At 40.9% G+C, this 22,870-nt stretch overlaps 1 protein-coding gene across 9 annotated transcripts in view; it reads left to right on the forward strand.

The window, feature by feature from the left end:
• Positions 1–22,870, forward strand: part of cadpsb (Ca2+-dependent activator protein for secretion b) — a 95,588-nt gene that overhangs the window by 23,639 nt on the left and 49,079 nt on the right. For all 9 annotated transcript variants that reach the window (XM_050038045.1, XM_050038051.1, XM_050038046.1 and 6 more), the window contains exons 2-6: positions 1,909–2,022; positions 4,472–4,804; positions 18,289–18,369; positions 18,658–18,891; positions 21,474–21,595. In XM_050038045.1, coding sequence (XP_049894002.1) covers positions 1,909–2,022; positions 4,472–4,804; positions 18,289–18,369; positions 18,658–18,891; positions 21,474–21,595 — 884 coding nt within the window. The remainder of the gene's footprint in view (positions 1–1,908; positions 2,023–4,471; positions 4,805–18,288; positions 18,370–18,657; positions 18,892–21,473; positions 21,596–22,870) is intronic.

The following is a 22,870-nucleotide window of genomic DNA, read 5'->3' on the forward strand; positions in this document are numbered from 1 at the left end:
CATGTTTAGCAGGTTTAACATACAGTTCACCATCTTAGTTTAGCATGTTTGGCAGGTTCAATATACCGTTCACCATCTTGGTTTAGCATTTTTAGCAGGTTTAGCATGTTTAGCAGGTTTAACATACTGTTCACCATCTTAGTTTAGCGTGTTTAGCAGGTTTAATATACTGTTCACCATTTTAGTTTAGCATTTTTAGCAGGTTTAGCATGTTTAGCGTGTTAAGCAGGTTTAACATACTATTCACCATCTCAGTTTAGTGTGTTATAGCAGGTTAGCGTGTTTGGCAAGTTTAATATACTGTTCACCATCTTAGTTTAGCATGGTTAGCAGATTTAATATACTGTTCACCATCTTAATTAGCGTGTTGGCATGCTAACATTTACTAATTAGCATTAAACACAAGGTAAAGCTGAGGCTGATGGGAATGTCATAAGTTTTGTGATTTGTGGTTAGAACCCAAAGTATTTGACAAATCAAAGATTTGACCTGATGAAGATCACTGATTTGAAGTAAAGTGCTCACCAAAGTTATTACAATTCATCCTTAGGGAGTAAATAAATAAATAAAAAAATAAAAATAGTGGCAATCCTTTTAGTAGTTGCGGAAACGTTTCCCTCAAAACCACAAATGTGGCCCTTAATGGTGGAGCTAGATGAACAGAGGCTCATCAGAGTTAATACGATTTATCCTCTGGGGACTACTAATGTTGTGCGAATCCAAGAATAAGATGTTGTGACGTTTCACTGGATAAAAACTAGCTGCTCTTTATATATAGTGTTATGTCAATCCGTCAAATAGTTGCTGAGATATTTCAGTCTGGACCGAAATCGTGGACTGATTGGCAAATCAACAGACCAGCAATGCCATCCCTGGAGCAAAGCAGTTAACATGGCTAAAAAGAGGTTGTACCTCTTGATTTACTGTCTTTTCTTCCCTACTGCAGCTGTTATGAATCATTTCTTCCCTGTACACTTTTTGACATTGAAATCTGACAGGCCTTGTCACCTCTCTTGTTTGTGATATTCATGGACAGGATATCAAAGCGCAGCTGAGGCCTGGAGTTTGCAGTCGGGTTATATTAGGGCGGCGTCTCCTCTATTTGCTGATGATGTTGTCCTTTTGGCTTCAGTGGACCGTGACCTACAATGTCCACTGGAGCAGTTTGCAGCTCAGTTTGATGCAGTCGGGTGGGTGGATTGCTCACTTCAGGTTTGGGAGGGGGGAGTATCCAAGTGAAACAATTCAGGTACCTTGGGGTTTTATTCATGAGCGATGGTAAAAAGGATTGTAAGATTGACCACCGTTTAGGGGCACTGGCTGCAGTAACGCAGGCTTTGTATCAGGCTGTAAGTAGTAGGGACAGACCTGTGCTATAAAGCAAAGCTCCCAATTTAAAAGTCAATCTTAGTTCCCACTTTCACCTGCAGTCACAATATCTGGGTAGTGATTGAAAGAATGAGATTGTGGATACAATCAGCGGAGATGAGGTTTCTGGTTTCGCTCCATGTGATATAATGAGGAGCTCAGAGATTTGGAAGGAACTTGTTATTGAGCTGCAGCTCCTTCGCATTGAGAACAGCCAGTTGATGTGGTTTGGGCACTTAATAGGGATGCCTCCAGGCTGCCTACCTTTAGAGGTGCTCAGAGCATGACTGTTAAAAAAGGGATGCAAAGGTAGATTAAGAAAACACTACAGGGATTACATGTCCCAGCTGGCCTGGGAGTGCTTAGCGTTCCCCCAGGAGGGGAACGTGGAAGCTTCTGGGGAAAAATATGTTTGGCCTGCTCTGCTCACCCAGAATAAGTAATTCAAAAATGGCTGGATATTATTGTCTGCTTGTTTTGACATATTTTGCATCCTGGCTTTAACGCTGAGGTGTCCTCTGTTTGCCCTTGCTTCCACAGATAACCAAGCAGCAGCTTCAGCAGACCAAGGACCGTTTCCAGGCCTTCCTCAACGGAGACACACAGATTGTGGCTGATGAGGCATTCATCAACGCTGTGCAGAGCTACAATGAGGTACCAACACATACACATCCTAACCAAAGCAGCATAATCACAGGCAGAACCATTTTGTTATCTGAGCGCAAGGACTTGATACTTTCAAACGAATCACTGAATGTGAAATACATCATTCATATCTGTGTGCATTTTTGGAAATGTAAAAATTACAGCTGAATATATCTATTAATGTCTGTCATAAATGTCTACATGTAATACAGTATTTGTTGCTGTAGATGCACAGTATCCTCTGGATCGCTTCTGCAGCAGATTTAAAACCAGAAATGACGAGCTTTCAGTCTAAAAAGTGAAAGAAAAATAAGGCACCACACAGTCCTCCTGCTATTCCATGTCAAAATGCTTGTATTGAGACGGCTGAGTGGTAAAATGGTGGCTGAAGCTTTTCACTGCACAGATTATGAGTCAGAGCATGTGGCTGACACAGCCATCTTTTCCAACCTCACTTTTCAATCCGCAGATGAAAAAGTCATTATTACCATGCATACAGTACAAAAGGCAGTGCAGATAGTGGGATACATTCAAGGCCAAATCTGTGATGGAAAGGCAAGCATAGCCATTATGAGAAAGTATGAGGTGGGAGCCATCAGGAAAAACATATACAGATTTGCACGGAGGTTAATTAAATGATGACCTGTATGTGTCAGCTAACCAGGGATTGTATTTATTTTGTGATATATTTAATGTTAATGTGAAATACATTATAATTTAAAGCTTAAAGGAGCTCTTTGTGGCATTCAGAACATTAATACAGCAGCTGACAACTATTTTTCTATAAAGATATAGTGGAGTAATAGCGTCCTGAGCAGAGAATGAAGTTATCGTCCGCGTCCTGTGTGTGTGTGTTGGGTCCGAGTTTCTCTGTTCATTGTTATAGTAGACGGTTTGGCCGCACCTGCAAGTTAGCACAAGTGTGTACCCAACTTGCCAGCTAAATGCTACTACTTTTACTGCACCTACCTTCTGGTTGCCCCCTCCAGGTTAGCAATGTTAGCTCTGTCAGCTCTGCTCTGTTGCCATTATTCATGGAGTTAGCTTAGCTGCTAGCTGCTGCCTCATCCACCTCCATGTTGAGAACCGTTTGAATCGGCATTCAGTCCCATGATAGATGACTCTGCAGTAGTCATGCGTATTTATTGGCTCCAACTCCAGCTCCGATTGGCTCTGGCTCCAACTGGCCCCTTTGTCAGCGCGATGGAAAGAGGGGCCGCTACAAAATACCATCCGTCTCCGCCCAAGCAGCACTCAATAATCAACTATTATTGGAGACTGGACAAGTAACAGATTTTCAGTGGCCTCCATAGTGCTTTCTACTGTTTACAAACCTGTTTTCCGGCCTGTCCGTGACACTGAATGTGACACACCAGTACAAAAAACAGAAAAGCATAATTGTCTATGTAGAACTGTATACACATTCTGATCTACTGGCAACGAAATCTATCACCTCTTGTTAATGGGTCTAAAAAACCTGCATACACATGCTAATATTGGTAGAAAAACAGATATGCTCTAAATGTTACATACGGCTCCTTTAATACTTAACCTGACAACGATTAAGAGTCTTTTAAATGTATTTAGTCATGTGTTTCAACCTGTGATTGTGGCTTTCAGGACAATTGGGCTATGTCTTGATGTGTTATTGTAATGATAGTTATGATTTTTTCATATTTGCACTGTGTAAATATAATGTGCACGTACAGAGTAAAAGAATATGTTATTTAGCACCTTGTCGGCAATATGTGGATCTTTTCTCACTTTATCTTGAAGAAAAATAGACAATTAATTTCAAAATATGCAAATTTTCTCGTCCACTTAAAGTGGCATCCTTATTGAAACAGCAAGGGCCTCTATTATTAGCTGAATTGTAATCGCAGGTTGCTTTGTGTGCCGTCTTTAGCAAAAAACAAATCCTAAATGTTGTGTCTGCAAATGGGAAACCAACATCTTGTTATTTCAATCCACAAACCCTTGTTATCCACCGATACATGCAGCAAATGACAAGGCTAATGTACCACAGTGCTGTAATGTTTCAGTACAGTAGTCGCTGTTTTTCAGCCATAATGGATGCTAAGAACAAAATATAACTGTCAGAGTGACAAAGCAGTCAGCTCTGATGGCTACGTCGCTTGATGCTGTGACAATATAGCCTCGCCTGTCTCTGTCCCTGTTAGGCTGTCATTAGCAGGAGACAGAATGCAGCTTTGGCCCTGTTGAGTCACAGCTTTACATATATGCCTCTGATTTGTCAGTTCAGAATTAACAAGAACAGTTTCCCTTTGCTGACGAAGACAGACATTTAGTGTTCGAGACAGGATGTGACAGAGAAGCTCTTCTATGCCGTGCACTCTACTATAAATTATTACTGATCATCTGAAATAAAACAGTTTCTTTTTATGGATCTCTATCTCTTACATAATGCAGTTAGTGACACTGGTCTCTCACAATGTAGGTGTTCCTGAAGAGTGATCGCGTGGCTAAGATGGTCCAGAGCGGCGGCTTCTCGGCCAATGATTTCAGGGAAGTGTTCAAGAGGCACATCGAGAAGCGTGTGCGCAGCCTTCCGGAGATCGACGGTCTGAGCAAGGAGACGGTGCTCAGCTCCTGGATGGCCAAGTTTGACACCATCTACCGTGGCGACGAGGATCCACGGAAGGCGCAGCAACGCATGACCGCCAGCGCGGCCTCCGAGCTGATCCTCAGCAAGGACCAGCTGTACGAGATGTTCCAGAATATCCTCGGCATCAAGAAGTTTGAGCACCAGCTGCTTTATCAAGCCTGTCAGGTAAGATCTTCAGCTCACACGTGACACGTCTCAGAAAGTTTTCACACTTGGCCCAAATATCTGAGTGTGTGAACGTGTGGGTGGAGGCACCATCATAATCACTACTTTTACCCATATAAGATCGTTCTAAACTGTAGATCAATTACAGCACTGGATTCCAACCTTTTCCTTAAGAGACCACTTTTTAATCATTGAGTAAACTGACGACTGACTAAGTGACCTTTTGTGGCTGTTTCGTAATGCATAACAATAACACTACAGAACAACTAACAAACTGTACAATCAACCCAAATAGTGAACAATCACTGCTGTAAGTTTGTGTAAAACAAGCAATTTGGATGAATTTGAGCAGATTATTTCCTGTGAATACTGCCTCACTTGAGTTTTCGTGGTATTTTTAGAAGCGTTTTTTACCATTGTCTGTCTATATTACATATATATTTTATTTCTAACAATTACACATACTTAATAGACTTCTCTTTTGACAAATTGAGTTTTCTACTCCTTGGTGCTTGGTCATTTTTCCATTAGCTCTTTGGTTGTTTTAACTGCTACTTTTCTAACGCAGGATGAGGCTGTTTTGCAGAGAGTGAATGCTTTTTTTTATACTTATTTTTTATAGATTTATATGTGTTATAAAATGAAATACTTTTAAATTCTTTGTGTCCTTATATTTAGGAAATAAATCCAGAGTGAAGGCTTTGTGACTATAGCTTTTGTTCAGATCTTTACTGTGCCCTTCTCCTGTGACTTTTTTTTTTTTCAATTTTATATCTTTAATAATAATCTAAACTTGAAAAATAACTATTTTGTTTAGTTTTCTCAGTTATAAATGAGATTCTGAGATATAGGTTCACTGCATATATTTCTTTTTTTTTTTTTTTTTACTTTTCGTACACCTTAAAATCAAGAAGGCCTCCCAAATCCCTGCAAAGCTTTGGTGACCCCTAATGGGGGCCCGGACCCCCAGGTTGGGAACCAGTGAATTACAGAATACATCATGAATGTCCAGTGTTGTAAATATTTGCTTTCTTATTATTACAGTTATATAGTTACATGTAGTTACAGACCAGGACATTGTCTTTCTTCCTACAATAGTAGTGGTAATGATCTTATTGAAGTGGATGGATTAAAGAGCTGAACACATTTGGTCGATTAATAACTTAGCTGTTCAACAGATAATTAATCTGCAACAGTTCTGACAGTGATTTAGTCATTTATGTCTTTTAATCAAGAAAAATATGTCAAATATTTAGCTGGCTCCTTCTTTGAAATGAGGATGTGCTGCTTTTCTCTTTTTTTACATCATTGTAACTTGAATATCTTGATCTTTATATGAGTTTTGGACTGTTTGACAGAAAAAAATACAAGTACTTTAAAGGCATCACTGTGGCCTGTCCGAACTTGTGATGGGCATGCAGGTGTTAAACTCAAGTTAACCCCAGACCAACATTTGAGTTGAACCTAAAATCTCTTTTTGGGCCACCTGGTTCTTCCAAAAAACACCTGACAATGGACTGAAAAAACTTGTGTGTGAAAACCCAATATTCTGGTCTGTCTAAATAAAACAACTGTGTGACATCACGATTATGGAAATAGAATCACCAGATTAGCAAAATACATTGAAATAATCCATGAAATGTGATGTTTAATCAGACAACTGCTGAACTATAATCCCCCCTTTTATCATTTCATTTAGTTTAAAGATGTACCCCAAAGGATTTCCCCAAAAAGCAACAGATAGACTCATACAGAAGTAATCCCTCTCAGCAATCACTTATGACCTACTAGAAGTGTTTGGCGACGTATTTATCTGCAGAGGCTCTTCCCTCTGCCTGTATTTTCTGATTTTTATTTTTTCAATTTTCTGAGTTAGGGATGTTTGTGGATGTGTATCCCCACATCGCTCTGGTGAGGTCGGGGCTTTTTCAAAAAGGCAGTGACCAGGTGTTAGACTGTAAGCAGCAGGCACACAGCGCTAAAAAAGGCAAATATAGCGAGGGGACCAAAGGAGATTGAATCAAGGGTTGGCTTTTACTTTGATTGATGAGCATTTTTACAAACAGTAACCAAAATCCTGCACACCTAATGACTATATTAATAATGATAATGGTTGTAGGTGTGTGTTTATTCATTGGTATTTGCCTGAGACAACATGCCATTGTTGTGGCGTTCAATGGACATATTTTAAAACTAAATATGTCCCCTCAAGATATATCTCCTGACACCAGGCCAGCAGTACTTCATTGGAGGGGAGATATGTAAAGATTGCAGGTAGATAATAGTGGACACTGGGGACTCATGTCAGACATAACTCGCCTTCCCTTGCTGTCTTTACTGCTTTACTGCTCTCTATGGGAAAGCCCAAAGCAGCACTAATGTATTCTTTCTTCAGGAGGTTGATTAAAAGTCTTATCACGACAGGATTTGGAGGAGGGCCCCGACACATTTACATCTGCTCATCATTTACTGCATTAAAAAAAGAACCAACCTCTTAATTTCGTTTAGATGTAATGGACCCTCCTCTTGGAAGCCAACGCGCTTTAAAATGCTGAATTTCTTTGGACCAGGTGTCATCCTCCTTTCAACAGTTGCTTAGGTATAAATCTGCGCAGATGGCATGAGGTGCTGTTAAACAAATTAGATTGTTCAGTATTCTTCAAATGTCTCCGTCGGCAAAGATCAATACGGGCTCTGTTGTGCAGAGTGTTCATTTGTTAGATGCTTCTAATGCTGAGGTGCAATACATTGCCATAGCCTCCAAATCCACTGTGCATTTTTCTTCCCAAGTCTTTGAAGATGCTTAACCTAGTTTTTCTTAATGTGCTGGCAGCAGAGCTGTTTGTATCTGGTCAGGAATCTGCATGCAGAACATAATGCCATTTCCCTGAACAGATCCCAATCTGAACAATACAGAGCTATAGAACATCCAACAGTACACCAACATGAAGGCATATATGCTGCAGAGATGTGTGAGCGAGTGCTGCTTCATAGTGTTGTGTAGCACTGACAGTTATAGGGAGGTAAACATGGCACATGGATTCAGGTCACTGATGTGGACAGGGAAAGATCTGGACTGATCATTCATGTATGTGTGAACAAATAGTGCAAAATTTGCATTAGAGAGTCTAAATTTGTGTTTTTATCCCCGCTGCTCTCAGAGTCCTCTCCCTCTCGTTTCGTTTGCTGCTCTAATGAATACATCAGACTGCACTGATGTTGACTTTGAACATCTCGTCAGTAAGCAACCAGCAGCCATATATTGGCCTCGACTAAATGATAAAGTCCTCACTAAAAAGGAGACACAGCAATCCAGTCAGCATGGGCTCAGGGCTGCTGGGATTTGATGAAAGGTTTTCATGGATTGGCTGGGATTCAGAGGCCATCATTTTTTTAACTGCTATCTCTTGGGATTTATTTTTTTTTATTTTTTATTTTTTGCAGTTACATCCAAATAGTAAAAAGGAAGCACTGGTCTATTTCTGTCTCATGCTGAAGCAAGAGCAGCCCCTGGAAATGACTAACAGACTGATTAGACTGGTACGGCCGGCGGCTGTGCCAGCCAGACTCTGAGCATGCTCGACTCCCTGATGGCTGCACGGCTATTTAGCTGTGGTGACACCAAGCATGACCAAACAACTGTAAGAAAATGTGTTTGGTGTCTACGTTGCACAGCAGCTTTGTAAACCATAATTGGTAAACTATATTAATACAGCCGTCTCCTTACTTTTAATGTTGCCTATACTAACATTTCCCAATTGACATTTTTGTGTGTTTTAAAACAGGCTGTGGTAAGATTCAGTTTTTATTCTTAGTTGGTATAGTCCTCTCACCAAAATAACTATACACAGATTTTGCTGAAAGTACAGCACACTCTGAACGCAGCACATCAGAGACTGAGTGACATTTACAATGTTCTGACAATAGTTTCTCAGCTGTTGTGTGCTCTGTAAGCAATGAAACACAAAGTGAAGAAAAACAAACAGTAACTTCAGTATATGAATTTCCCCAAAATGATCTTGTGGATGCTTTCCAGGAGGAAATGTTGATATGTTTTATTTTGTTTGATACTGTGGTTGCTTCAGATCATTCTCTTGCTCATTTTACAATAAAGTAAAGAGGCATTACATAGGCCTGCATTTCTTCAGTATAACATATTAATATAATTTGAAAATTATCACAACTGGCTTCACAAAAATGCACAATAACTACCATGTTTTGTGTATAAATATGTTTACTGCAGTTTTACAGTAGGCTGCTACTACTGCTGCCATACCCTCAATGCTGCATTACCGCTGTTTGGCCACTAGGGGGCAGAATAACTCTAACACAAGCTAACAGCTAAAAAAGCTGCTACCGTATTACCAGCTTGTTAGAGTTGACTTTAGCCAACAGCTTCCTACTTCAACATCCAGGAGACAGGGAGCGACATAAACATGAATTCAGAGTCGTGAGTCTGGCTGTCTGATGAATGTAAGTCTAACATTAACGCTTATTTTAGCCCTGGTTTGGCCTCGCTCTCCAACAAGTCCATGACACCTACCTTAGGTTCCACATCTGCACACGGTACGTTACTCCGTGATGCATTTAGACAGCGTTCTGTACGCAAACCGTAGGGATTATCACTAAACGCTATGGTTTTACCTGTTATGGAGCGGCGGGTTGCATCATCGATACATCCTTGTGTTGTCGCGGATGTCTACTATCAGTCCGGCATTACAAAACGTTTGCCAGCGGCGTGACCAACGTTAAAATCCAACATTTCCACAAGGCGCGCGCTGCTTCGTCTCGCTTTTCCCTTCTTCTTCGCTGGAGACGTTCGACTCAGACGTTGGCGTCACTCCAGGGTACGTCTTCAATTCCGGGCCGACTGTAAACCTCATAATACTACACGTAATAACTTACCTGTTAAACGTGGAGCTGGGTAACAGGTAAAATTAACATATAAATATATATTTTTCATCATAAGTTTTTTCATTGGGAACACTGCGCGACCAACTAACATAACTTAGAGAGTGATGAGGTCGTTGTTCTCTAGCTAACGTTAGCTAGCAAGTTGCTAGCTTTGCCTGTGGTGGATTTATTAGCTTGTTTGGTTGATCAGAGTGTCTCAAAGGGTGTCTACAGGTCCTTAAAAAGTCTTAACATGTCTAAAATTTAATGTCACAACAATGAAGTCTTAAAAGTCATTAGTCATAGTCTTTAATATGAGTTTGTGAGGTCTTAACTACTACAAACAATTGATATGATTTCATTTATTCATTTTTTAAATTTATTTTGTGAAAATGAGTGAAGCCTGTCTTTGTAAAAGTCCACATTTCTAATGTTACATATCTTTAAGGAACTATAACACAGACATTTTACTTCATACTTGCACGTAAGTGATGGAAAAATATAGATTGACTTAACTCTAACTCTAATTCTATTCCTACATAACACTTACCTCTGCACAAGACCACATATATACTGCTTGCCTGCAATGCTTAAAAAAAATCTTTCCTCAATTTGGTTAAAAGGTGTCTTGAACGGCTCTTAAAAGCATTAAATTTACTTGTCAGATACCTGTAGACACCCTGGGCTCAGTCTAACAGTAAGTGAAACCAAAACAATAAGCTAAGACAAGCTAAAAAGCTGCATATAACTGCATTTATGGTGCAATTTCTCTGTGATTTTTTTCCCCCATTATGAGCTAGCCTTTTACATTCACAGCCATTTGTTTGGTGTTCATATCAAACATGATGATTAATACAGGTTTTATTTGCTTTTAGCTAAACTACCTGACTAAATAGGCTAATTGTTTTTTAGGGTATGAAATTGTTTTGACAGCTATATAAAATTATTATCAAATAATTTGCCAAATATATCCTCAATTAGCGGTCCAAAACCCAGTTATTCTCAGTCCTTTATCAGGCCTGACAAAGAAAAACAGCAAATCCTCAAAAAACAGTGAATGTTTGACATTTTGCTAAAATAAAATACAGAAATGATTATTAGAGCAATTGATTAGCCTAAATAATGTCATTTGACCACTTAATTAATTGTTTCAGCTGTATTAACGTTAACAGTGCTTACAGATCCTCATGCGGAGGTGTTTAAAACATTGATATTTATTCACACCAGTGGACTCTCACTAACTAAAACTATTCCCTAATCTCCAATGGCTGATTAAATTACAGAAGCCTGGGAGTGAAAGTGAGGCACAAGCACATCAGAATGAGACTTTTCCCCCCACTGAGCTGTAAATCATGGCCTGTGGGCCCCCCCCCCCAGACTGACAGACTATACTCAAATCAGCTTTGCCTCTTACAGGCTTTGAAGGAGACCCCTCCTCTTCCTCTTTAATTTGTCTTGTCAGCAACTGTTAGTTGGGAAATGAGGCCTGAGCTCTTCCTGGTTTAGCCTCTAGCTGATATAATTGCGTAATGGAGCCTCTTCACTGCACACGATTGGGAGAGGATGAAAGCATTTGCTATGCCTGCCCAGGCACCTCTAAGCTGAAAAAGCAGTGGTGCTGAAACGCAGGGTGAAGCTTGACTGCACCCGTGTGGTTTGGAATCTGGACAATGTTTATTATGAGGAAAAAAATAAAAAAGTTTGTCCTTGATAGAGATGTCCTAGCTGAGCTACACTACAAAAAATCTCCATCTTTTCAAGTGTCATCTGGAAAGCTGGTGAGAGTGAATAAAAACAGAAAAGTTGTGGGCTGTGAAACAAAACAGTGTCCTGTAGAGCTGGAGGGAACTGTACAGCCAGGTGATAATTTTCCCCTCTGAACGACCCCTTTCACATTACACATAGTAAAATAATCTAATATAAAATAAGCGATTAGCTCTGCTTTCAGCAAGATCAAAAGACAGAATAAACCAAATCTCTGCACCAGACTGAAGAAATATTTCTCTAAGTTGATTAAGATGTTAGAAGTTGAGATGGAGAATTATCTTCAGTGTCCACTCATTAGCACATTTCCTAATTAGCATGCCTTGTGTGTAGCTACAGTCACACAAAAGAGGCTTTCTTTCACACTGCGCACTTTTTTAACACACACATACACAGACACATAGTCACACACAGCAAGTCTAAATATAGACCAGCTGCTTCAACTCCTCCAGGTCCCATCCAGCTCCAATCTAGCCCTGTCCGCCCAGCCATTGTTCTCTGCAAGAAACCGCCCCTGGCTGGGTGTGCTATCTGCTGCTAATGTCCCAGCATCCACCTGGGAATCTGTCATCAGCTGTGTTGTTAACTACCCGCCTGCTTCTGCTCCATCACCTTTAACCTGCTGTCAGCTTGGCTAACACTGAGGCAGTGTCACCTTTATTTAGCTGCAGTGCTGCTGTCAGCTTCAGTAACATGGAGCGAAACTTACCTTTTAGCCAGTCTTATTTTATATGAGATTGCTTGTCCACCTATATCGAGCCTGTGGGCCATTGACAACAGTGACCTTTGAGTAGTTGTAGGCTTGATAAGATTGGGGTGCTGTGGGGCTCAGCAGGGGGTGGCTATTAGTTGACACGGACACTGACCTCCAGCTCTACTTCCTCCCACTGCCCCGACCATCTTTGCTTTTTACTGCTGTCAAGAGCGAGATGGGAGTAATAGAAGAAACCGGCCCCATCCCCCTTCACATTACATGCTTCAGAGTCGCTCCTCTCATGTTAGCCATTTTGCAGACGAGCTGCAATCTGCACATAGTCACAGTGACCAATATTATCTGCTGCTGCAGTGTCTACTTTTGCTGAGGTGTTGCAGTCTTGGGAATTTTCCTGGACATATGGATTTTGGGTCTGCTGTGTTTTGTGGGAGGGGGAGGCACACAGACGAGACAGTAAAAATGCAGCGTCAGACACCGACAAGCCAAGCTGCTGGATTTCCAGGCATGGCAGTGACAGTTCTTTTGGGATTGCACGAGTCAGATGTCGCTGGCACCGCAGTCCAATAGTGCCCAGAGCTCTTGAGTGTTTTGACAGGCAGCGCAGATTGCCAGCAGCAGCAGCAGCAGGGGGAAAGGAGCCATTCAGGAACAGCTCAGGCAGGAACGCAGTCAGTATCACTCACAGTTATGGTTGTGGGTGAATCTGTTTTTTTTTTGCTATTGGACATGGCAATGAAAAAAAACCCTCCTGTGTGTGAGACTTCTATCACAGGATGCTCACCACTGTTTAAGTGTCACTGCGTGGCAGAACAGCGCTGGGTACTACTGTGCTGCAAGTGCAGACATTCTGCTGCAGCTGGTGGCGAAGTCTGATTATGTGCTCTACTAAACAGGAACTCTGGGTTATGTAGCAGGGTGGCTGTTTAGTGGCCAGCGCTGGTAACACACTAGACTTGACGGTACACACTGACTGTCCTCCATTTAAGATGCCATCTGGCTGACATCATTTTTTAATGTGTGCATCAGTGAACAGAATCAATTGCAGAAGTGGGTAATGCAGGAAAAATCCATATCAGCAAAATATCTAGATTTAAGAAAGCAAAAGATTATAAAATTTGTATTCTTCTGTTTGCATGGTCAAGATGCCCATAATTCCTCGTCCCGTTTTTCTGTGTCACTCTTTCTTCTCATCCGTGTCCTGTGTGTTACTTGATCTCAGTCCGAGCTGTGCGGTGCTTCTTGGTTGCGCACCCCCCCCTCCCCTCCTGTTAACGGCTGCACCGTGACTTCAGCTCATTCTCTCTTAAAAAGGATTGCTGGAAGGGGCAGAGAATCAATATGGTAAAGCCTGAAAGACAAGGCCTGTTAATGTAATAGGAGTGGGTGAAATACCATAAGGCACAGAGAGGTCAGCTCTGGCACGCGTCCCAGCAGCAGGAGACTAGAGGAGTTTAGAGCACTGAATCACAAATAGATCAGGTGCTCAGTAGGAGAGTCCATGCGGCTCTGTGGAGATGATTCTGTTAGTCATAACTTCAGTATTTAATTCTTCTCAAGTATGTTGTGCTTTTGTTATCTACAGGTTGCTTAGTCAGGCAGGTGATCGGGTATGTGGCTTACAGATCACCATACAAATACAATGTGACATTACCATCATTTTAAAAATAGTTTTGCCAAAATACAGTGTTTACTCTTAGTGGAAAAGGAATTTACAAGAGAAATATAGATGAAAAACAAAACCTATAATGATGCTTTTTATTGAAAAATGAAGATTCAACATTTTTATGCCTCCGTGCGAGCAATACCCATGGGCGGAGGCGTTAAGTTTTCGGGTTGTCCATCCGTACATCCTTCCATACGTCTGTCCTGTTCTCATGTACACCTCAAGGGAATTTCTTCAAATTGGGCACAAACGTCCATTTAGACTCAATGATGAACTGATTATATTTTGGCACCAAAGGTCAAGGTCTCTGTGACCTGGTCCCTCCCATTCTAGTGAACACGATAACACACAAATGTCTAATACAATAAATAAATTAAATCCAAAAGGTCGACTTCACTGTGACATCAGAATGTTCTGCAAAAACACTTTTCTGTTCATTATTCAACATCATAACTCAGGAACAGAAGGGGAGACATTTGGTCAGATGCTGAATTGGTGACAGTAATCTTGGGTGTCCATCTTGAAACTGTGCTGATTATATAGATCTTCTGTGCAGGCAGGTTGAAAATGTGTGTGAAGCATCCATGTTTTAGAATTTGTAGCTTCTTTGCAGTGACATCCATACTTGAAACATTGCCAACTGTTATGCCGACACATGAGTCTGGAAAGACATGGATGTAAACTGTAACTGCAACTTGACTGGTTTGCGGAGGCATACAACCACATTGCTCTAATTCTAGTTTACCGTTTGTACTGGTTAATCAAAATTGTATTTTGTATCGTCGGGTCTACAAGTGAAGCCAGATGTGCCTTAAACCTGTGTTCTTTCTAATGGCCAGCAGGGGGAGACTCCACTGGTTGCAAAAATAATTGTATAGAAGTCATTGAGAAAATGACCATACTTTCACTTGATTTATTTCCTCAGTCAACATTTTCCTAACAAGTTTAAAGTCTCTATGGCTAGTTTTAAGTCTTCTTCAATACAGTGTGATGCTCATTTTGTCATTCATAGCCCCATATAGAGTAAATTGATGATAAAGCAGGGTATGCTTTAGGGCGTGGCAACCTTGTGATTGCCAAGTCACTAACACGGCAGTGTCCTCCGGTTCTCAGTCAGATCCACCTCTTGCTCCTCCACAGCTCCACCCTCTCTTCCAAATATGTTCACTTCCGGCTTCAAAATACCAAGATGGGTGATATCACGATAGCTACACCCATTATTTTTATACAGTCAATGAGTGAAACTCTCACTGGTCTGCACCTTGTAAGGATGAGCAATATGGACTAAAAATAAAATCTCACACCACACCCTATTTATGATTTTAATTAATTTTAACCGGACATCCAGGCACCATATCTTTGGCAATATGAAACACCACTGCATCAGTAATGGCCAGTGGGACCCCTCCTTCTCATATGGGGTACAGTAGGATTCTGCCAATGTCACCTGTTTTTTTTTAGCAAGCATTAAAGGGCTGTCGCTGTTTTGTGCAGCTCACAGTGCCACACACTTCTACCTCTCAGCTTCGTGCCTCTGTTTGAGATGCTGGAATAAATTAGTCATGCTGCTGCTTTAGTTGCCATAGACTTTGCCAAACTCTACAGCTGACGATGGTTTGCTCGAGGTTGAACACTGCACAACCAAACAACTTCCAGGACACTGTCGTTTTTGGGAACAAACTCCTCATTTTTAATAGCACATGCTGTCATGCTTTTACCTGTGACTGAAAAGAAGGGGGACGGGGAGTTACTGTGAACCTGGGTTGCAACGGTATGAGATTTTCATGGTACGATAATCGTCTGAGAAAATATTGCAGTTTCACAATATTATAGAATTATTATTACTATCAGTCAGAATGGCCATTAAAGGAATGAAAATGGAGGGGTTATTTTTGCTTGAAAAAATGTTTTATTACTGTAACTGAAACTTGAAACCATTGTTTTAATAGAAATATGTAAACCGTCTCCATTTTGAAAATAAGTAAAATAAAGGTGAGATTTTCCGTCCAGTCGCATTTTATTTTTTGATATCATAGATAAGCAAATGTATGTGGCACGACATCCATCAATTTACATGTCATGGTATAACTTGAGATTGGTATACCGTTGCAACCCTACTGTCACCTACGGGATCACCCGAGTTAAAGTGATCCATAAAATCCATAAATTCAAATAATGATAAAGTAGATTTATCGCCCAGCTCTAGCACCTCGCTGTGTGAGCATTCTTGAAAGTTAGAAAGTGATCAAATCTAAACAGAAAAAACACATAAATTCTATGAAGTGGGAGGCTTTCAGAAATAAAATTGTCAAATAAACATGTTTTTTACAGCTGGTCCTGTTGCAAACAAATTGCAAGTTTCCATTGAAATATGCTCCTTTGACAAGCTGACACATTTTTATTCCAAATATTCACTTTGTCATGCGCCCACTATAAAAAGGAAAAACTGGAATATGTCCTCCATAAGAAACTAAAGCATCGTATTTCCCCCCCTGTGTTAAAATACAGCATCTGTGTGTAAAACTCAAGGATTTTGCAATATAACAACACCCGGGTGAGACGAGGTAGATTTTATTTTTCACTGGGAACTCGCGCGACACGGCTGTGTCGAGAGGTTTGCGACTCCCCAGGTACAACCGTGCTGCAGATACTATGTCTCAATTAGGCTCCCGTCCTCATGGAGGAAATGGTGGTGACTGGTGAGTCACAACATCACATTTGACAAGAATGAGCCGTTTTGGCTGAGAGAATAACGGACGAAGTGAAGCATACAGAGGCAGAGCGCAGGAGAGAGACATCAGCCCTCTCGTTTATTTCCTTGTGTCAGCTAATATAAAACTCCCATTCATTATTGATGTGAGGGAGCCATGAATTTCTTTGCTTTTCATTACTCCAGGGCAAAAACTAGGCTAACAGATGTCAGGGATCTTTGCCTGGAGCTGATGTTGTCCAATGCAGGAAGTTTTCAAACATTTTAAAGATATTACATTACTACCAGTTTTTCTCTTAACAGGCCAAAACATTTTGGACCAGCTTATTTGAGTCAAAGCTTTTCTGTATCACCATATATGTATTTCACTGTCCTATGATCTTTCGTTTTTTACAGCCCATTTTCAGCTCGACTGGCTCAGAGAGTTGAATTTTTTTTATTCTGCTGATTGAAATCAACAAGAAAAGAAAATAATTCCAAACACTTGACACTTTCAAAAAGACCTCTCCTCAAACATTGGTCCATTCATGGTCTCTATGGTGATGGCAGCATGTTTCCTGTGAGGGACTGATGAATTTCCTTTTGATTTTCATCTATTCATGTTCACTGCCACACCATGCTGCTATGATTGCAGCCCAATAGGACATACTGGAGCTCTAATTAGCCTTTTTATGCTGACTGCATACCATTTGTCAACATTACTAATCTCAGTGAGCACCTTTGGATGGCGTGGTCACATTTGTTTCAAACTACATTTGGTCTAGCTTAGATTTCTGTCCTTTAAATCCGGCTACGCTTTACAGTTATCATTAAAGGGGAACTCCAATGAATTTACACACCAAGGTCTGTTTAGAGGTCTTGGGGAATACTACTGCATATGTGGAAAAAAGTTGTTTAAAGCCTTTTGTGGTTCCAGAAGGAGCCGCACGAAGTCTGATAAATTGCCTCGAGTGATCTTACTCGAGTCGATGTCAGTTGGGGCTGGAGAGTACAAGTTTGAAAAAGAAAATAAAAGGCGTGGAGTTGGAAATAAGTGAGCTTTGCAGACCTCTGTTGCCTGCTCCTCATCTCTGCTTGAGGCAAGTGGTGCGAGGTTACACTGGCCATGTTAGCCACTATTAGCATAACACAAACGAATCTCTGACCAAGGTCTTGGTGGTCAAGTTGCATTGTTGGTAATGCAAGGAGCAGGTTTTGACAAGGACAAAGAATGCATGGAATAAAAAAAGGCAGCTTATCCCATTCTGCTGCTTCAAATGCATTTTATACCCCATAAAACGTGTGTAAAGCCTGTTTTTAAAATACATAGTCTTCTTCTTCTCTGCCTTAATGGTTCATTGCTCCACTTATTTGTGCGTCACCACCGTTTTTACAGTCCATGGTCACCACCAACACTTGATCAGTGGAATAGCGTAAAACTGATGGCACAATATGTCCCGACAGGTCACAAGGGGCGGGTTGTTATCTCAGCATGCACTGAGTGATTGAATGCAAATTGCAATTGTAAAAGTACATCTCATCAAAATTCCGCAATGTATGATTACATGTTATCAATAATTTATGCAAATTACATATAGTAGCCTGCGTGTCGTATGAAAGGATTTCTCCGATTTCTCATCCTTTGTGGTAATTGATGCTGGAAAGATGGAGGTGACCTTTGACTCCGACCCCTGGCTGTATGAAAGTATTGCACTATTCAGTGTGACCTGACTGACCTGCTTTTCTCTTTTTATCAATAGCTGGACAACCTGGATGAGCAGGCTGCGCAGATCAGAAGAGAGCTTGATGGCCGTCTTCAGATGGCGGACCAGATTGCCAGGGTGAGTCAGCCTCAGCGGGGGGGCTCTTTAATATGCTCTGTTATGTGGTTAATATGTCATTAGTAAGGTGTAACTTGTGTAAACATCACAGCGGGAGCTTACGCCCACAGGTGAGATGATTGTACTCTTTCAAAGAGCAAATCTTACTATATTTCTTTCATGCTAAATTAGGTATTCATCATCAGAATAAGAAACACCTACACCCATCTTGCTTTTATGTTTTCTGCAGTTTCGGAAACGCCAACACTTATTTCATTGTTTGCTGAGTCTTCTCTGTTTTGTCAACAGGGTGGAAAGTTCCCCAAATTTGTGTCTAAAGAGATGGAGGCCATGTACATCGAGGAGCTCAAGTCCTCAGTGAATCAGCTGATGGCCAATCTGGAGAGCATGCCCGTGTCCAAGGGAGGGGAGTTCAAACTCCAGAAGCTGAAACGGGGACACAATACCTCCATCATTGACATGGGCCAGGAGGACGAGAACACGCTGTCCAAGTCTGATGTGGTTCTCTCCTTCACTTTGGAGGTACGGTGCAGTCAGAATGAGACTAGATATGACTGTATAATCAAATGTATGGGAAAACTCACAAAGTTATGATCATTTTGACTCATATCTCAGGATGTCTAACTATAGCCAGATGGCGCAAACATTATTTCATTAGAATATCTAAACGCAATGAGAAACTACATCTGCCTTAACCAGATCTGATAAATCAGAGCTGTCGTTGACTACTTGTCTGCTCAAGACTAAGTATAGAAACAGACAGCAGACCTGTTCAGGGGATTGAACAGACGCTATGTGAAGAACAGCCTCACACACACACACACACACACACACACACACACACACACACACACACACACACACACACACACACACATAAACCCTTTTACCTGCTCCTTAATGGGGAACGTGACTCATCTTGTTATCAGCTTGTCTGAGATGAGTTATCACCACAGAACAGGGAGCAATCGCACCTCATTCCTTATGATGTAGTGCTATTTCAGAATCAGGAAGTACATAATGTGCAAAGAATGAGCCACTGTTTTTTCTCTTGCTTCGCACAGAGGTGGGCACACCTATATGGAATTCGGATGCTGACCTCAATTTTACAATAGCAGCAATAAGTTATCTGTGGGAGGCGGTGATTTCATAGTGCTTGGGTAAAGCCTTTATTTTTTTTTCCAAGTCTGTTTACTTTCTAAGTGTTTGGCTGCAGCAGCTGCCAGAAATCCCTCAGCAACAAACTGGGAAATCTTTAGAGAATCTAGTTGGAATCAGCTGTAATACAGTCCTTTAGCATTGTTGTTCCCTGTGGATGAAAACAGGGAAATATTAGTATGGCCATGATGTTCAAAGATTATGTTTGTAGTCCTTTTTACAACACTTTTGGATAGTGGAAAAAAATGAAATGCTATTTGAATCATTTTGGAAATACAGCAGTTGATTTCTTATCAGCTATATATGCATATCTATTTTTTTGTTTGATTTTGTTTTATTAACATTTTTCTTTGAGATAGTTTGCGGGCATTTTTATGCTTTGTGATAGTAAGTAGAGAGTTATGAAAGGGGAGACAGAGTGGGGGACATGCAGCAAAGGGCCCTAGGCTGGACTCAAACATGGGCCGATGCTGTTAAGATCCATCCTTAATGGTACACACTCTACCCCAGTGTTACTGCCTGGCTCATGGCTGGCAACAAAAGGGAAACCACACGCAGATATATCAATGAAAAAAAATATTTATTTACATTGAACTAATAAACATATTAAACAACTGGTGGATTGTGTAAGTGAGAAAGGAATCAGTCATGTAGGACGTGTGTAGATGAGTGAAAATGTAGTGTAGTGAGTGTTGGGTGGTGCAGCAAACCAAACAAAGAACAAAGGCTGAGGAGCATGCAGCAGGCCCAGCTGAGAGAGTGACTGACTAGAGAGGCAGTCGTTTTATGCCTTGTGGGAGCCCCACCCAGATGGGCAGGTGTAACCAGACAACCTTCTTAGCTCCGTGCACCAGCCAACTTCCAGCATCTGCAAACTTAATCTTCTTTAATGCATTATTACAGTGGTCTTTTGCAGGCATGTGACAATGTGAAAATTTTATTTCACTATTGTCCTCGCTTAAATAATTATCAGTCATTCTGACTGTTAATAAGATAAATTCTGTAATACTGTGAAGCCATGGTATTTTCTGAGACGGTTATTGTACCTTGAAAATCTCATACAGATGCAACCCTAGATAGGACAAACATCTTTTTAAAGAACATCATTGTAGTGAAATCAAACAATCCTAAGAAGCCAGGCTTTTCTACTACTTGAAATGGCATTTATCTTTCAGTATGAAAAATGCCAGTGCTTGATTAAGATATTTTACATTTTTTTTAAATTGGTGCAACCTGTTTCTACAGAGTCTCTTTTATTCTTGGTTGCTCAGCAGTCTCATTGGGTACTGCAGGATACGTTACTCAGGATTTTCCAGATAATGGAAATTCACCACAATCAACTAATTGTGTATGTGCTTTTTTTTTTCTTTTAATCTCAATCCATGATAAAATTGGATATCGTCTCATCCCCAGTCTTTCGACAGACTTCCATTTACATAAAAAATAATGTAATGTTTTCAACCATAGGGGTCTACTGAGTGATGAAAGATACGGAGACATCTGTGGATCTAGTGGACGCTTTCATTCAAAGTGGATGTATTATCCTGACAGCACATATTTCTGCCTTTGGTTGTCCCACTAGGAATTTACTGCTATAATATAGGAGTTACCCCTGGCACTGTTAGTACTACGTTGTATTCACTGAGCGATTAAAGACTACATATACGATTATGCCCACGAGCAGTTTCAGTGATAGAAAGTTGTACTTTACAGGAAGGATGGCTGTAAATTTTATGGGCTGTTCTAAGAGAAAATCTGCTAATATGAAAGCTCCAGCTTCGAGTGTGAATGGTGATCGTGGCTGGGATAGAATTTCTGAAATATCTATCAAACTCGAAGGATTTACCGCCTTCACATCTGCTGTTGACTTTTTGTTCTATGACCTGTTTCGAGAGATGAATCACTCGTCTGTCTGCAACCTTCACTGAGGTGTCTGTGCTTCTCAGGTGGTGATCATGGAAGTGCAGGGGCTGAAGTCTCTGGCTCCGAACAGGATTGTCTACTGCACCATGGAGGTGGAGGGAGGCGAGAAACTCCAGACCGACCAAGCAGAAGCATCTAAGCCAACGTAAGGGCCTGAGCATGCATGTGCACACATTCATGCACACTTGTGTTATAACAAGCTTGAACAGGGCAATAGCTGCGACCATGTATGTTCAATTGGCATGAACAGTCAATCAGCTGTCCTTTAGGTCATGACCAATCTTTCCACCAAATCTTGGGCAAGTCTGTGAATCTGTTTGGAAATGATATGCCTTTTTTTGCGATAGATCATGTTATGAACACATACACACACCCTCACACACACGCACTTGATCTCCATGCCAAGTTTCAGCCTCCTAGGGCAAAACTGTTGTCTGGGTCCAGACCTCTAAATCCAACCACTCCACTGAGTTCCAGTTTGAGTTGACTGATTCGTCTAGGATCAAGACATAAAACAGCAGTTTTGGGTTGAAATAAAAATCGATCAACCAGTCAGCACCACAGAAGGAATTAATGCCGTTGTCAAGCTGTTGTCAAGCAGTGCGCCAGAGCCAATGAGGCTTGATAATAACAATAGTGATTGCTATAGGCAAGACACTGCTATGGAGGCTGTTCTAAATCAACATGTCTTTTCAATATCACCCGACATCGTAGTTTGTTTTAGTCTTTGGCTATGCATTCATGTGTACTCAAAATGACGTTGGATTCAGGCAGATACGTTGCTCTCCGGTGATTGGGTACGGAAAATCAAACCCTCTTCCCAGACATAAACAGTTAGAACATTCACAATGTCACATTGACGATAGAAAAGGAGTGTATCAAGCTGACGATTTGGTCTGATATCAGGCGACAAAAACTAAGGTCACCAAACATTGGGGAAATTTTTGTGGACAGACTAACGGACAGAGTGAGCCATAGAGTGAGCTGCTCTTTGCAGCTAAAAATATCAAAATCAAATACATCAGCTCTCTAATGCTGATTGTACATCACTGCTGTTTCATATAGATAAGACAAAAACTGTTTTGAGTATTGCGATTGAAACTATATCCATGTAGAGTCAAACTGAATCCCATGAGGGAAAATGCGAAAAGCCCCGCAGTTTATCCATGTCATCGTTCGATTGCAATAATATCTATTTATGTTTGTGTTGGCAGCCATGATTAAACACATTAGCCAGTTCTGAATCAAATTAATTATGTCAGAATTAAAAAAATGCCTTTCCTTCTGTCGTTCTGACTTCGCTCTGTTAATTTTATAAACAGAACCTTTAAAACATGAAAAGGTCACTTCAGCGTAGCATCCAGTATCAAACATCCAGTATCAGGTGCATTCATTCAAATCTGATAGTGAAAGTAAACTG

The sequence above is a fragment of the Epinephelus moara genome, chromosome 24 (assembly GCF_006386435.1).
Source record: "Epinephelus moara isolate mb chromosome 24, YSFRI_EMoa_1.0, whole genome shotgun sequence".
NCBI lineage: Eukaryota > Metazoa > Chordata > Actinopteri > Perciformes > Serranidae > Epinephelus > Epinephelus moara.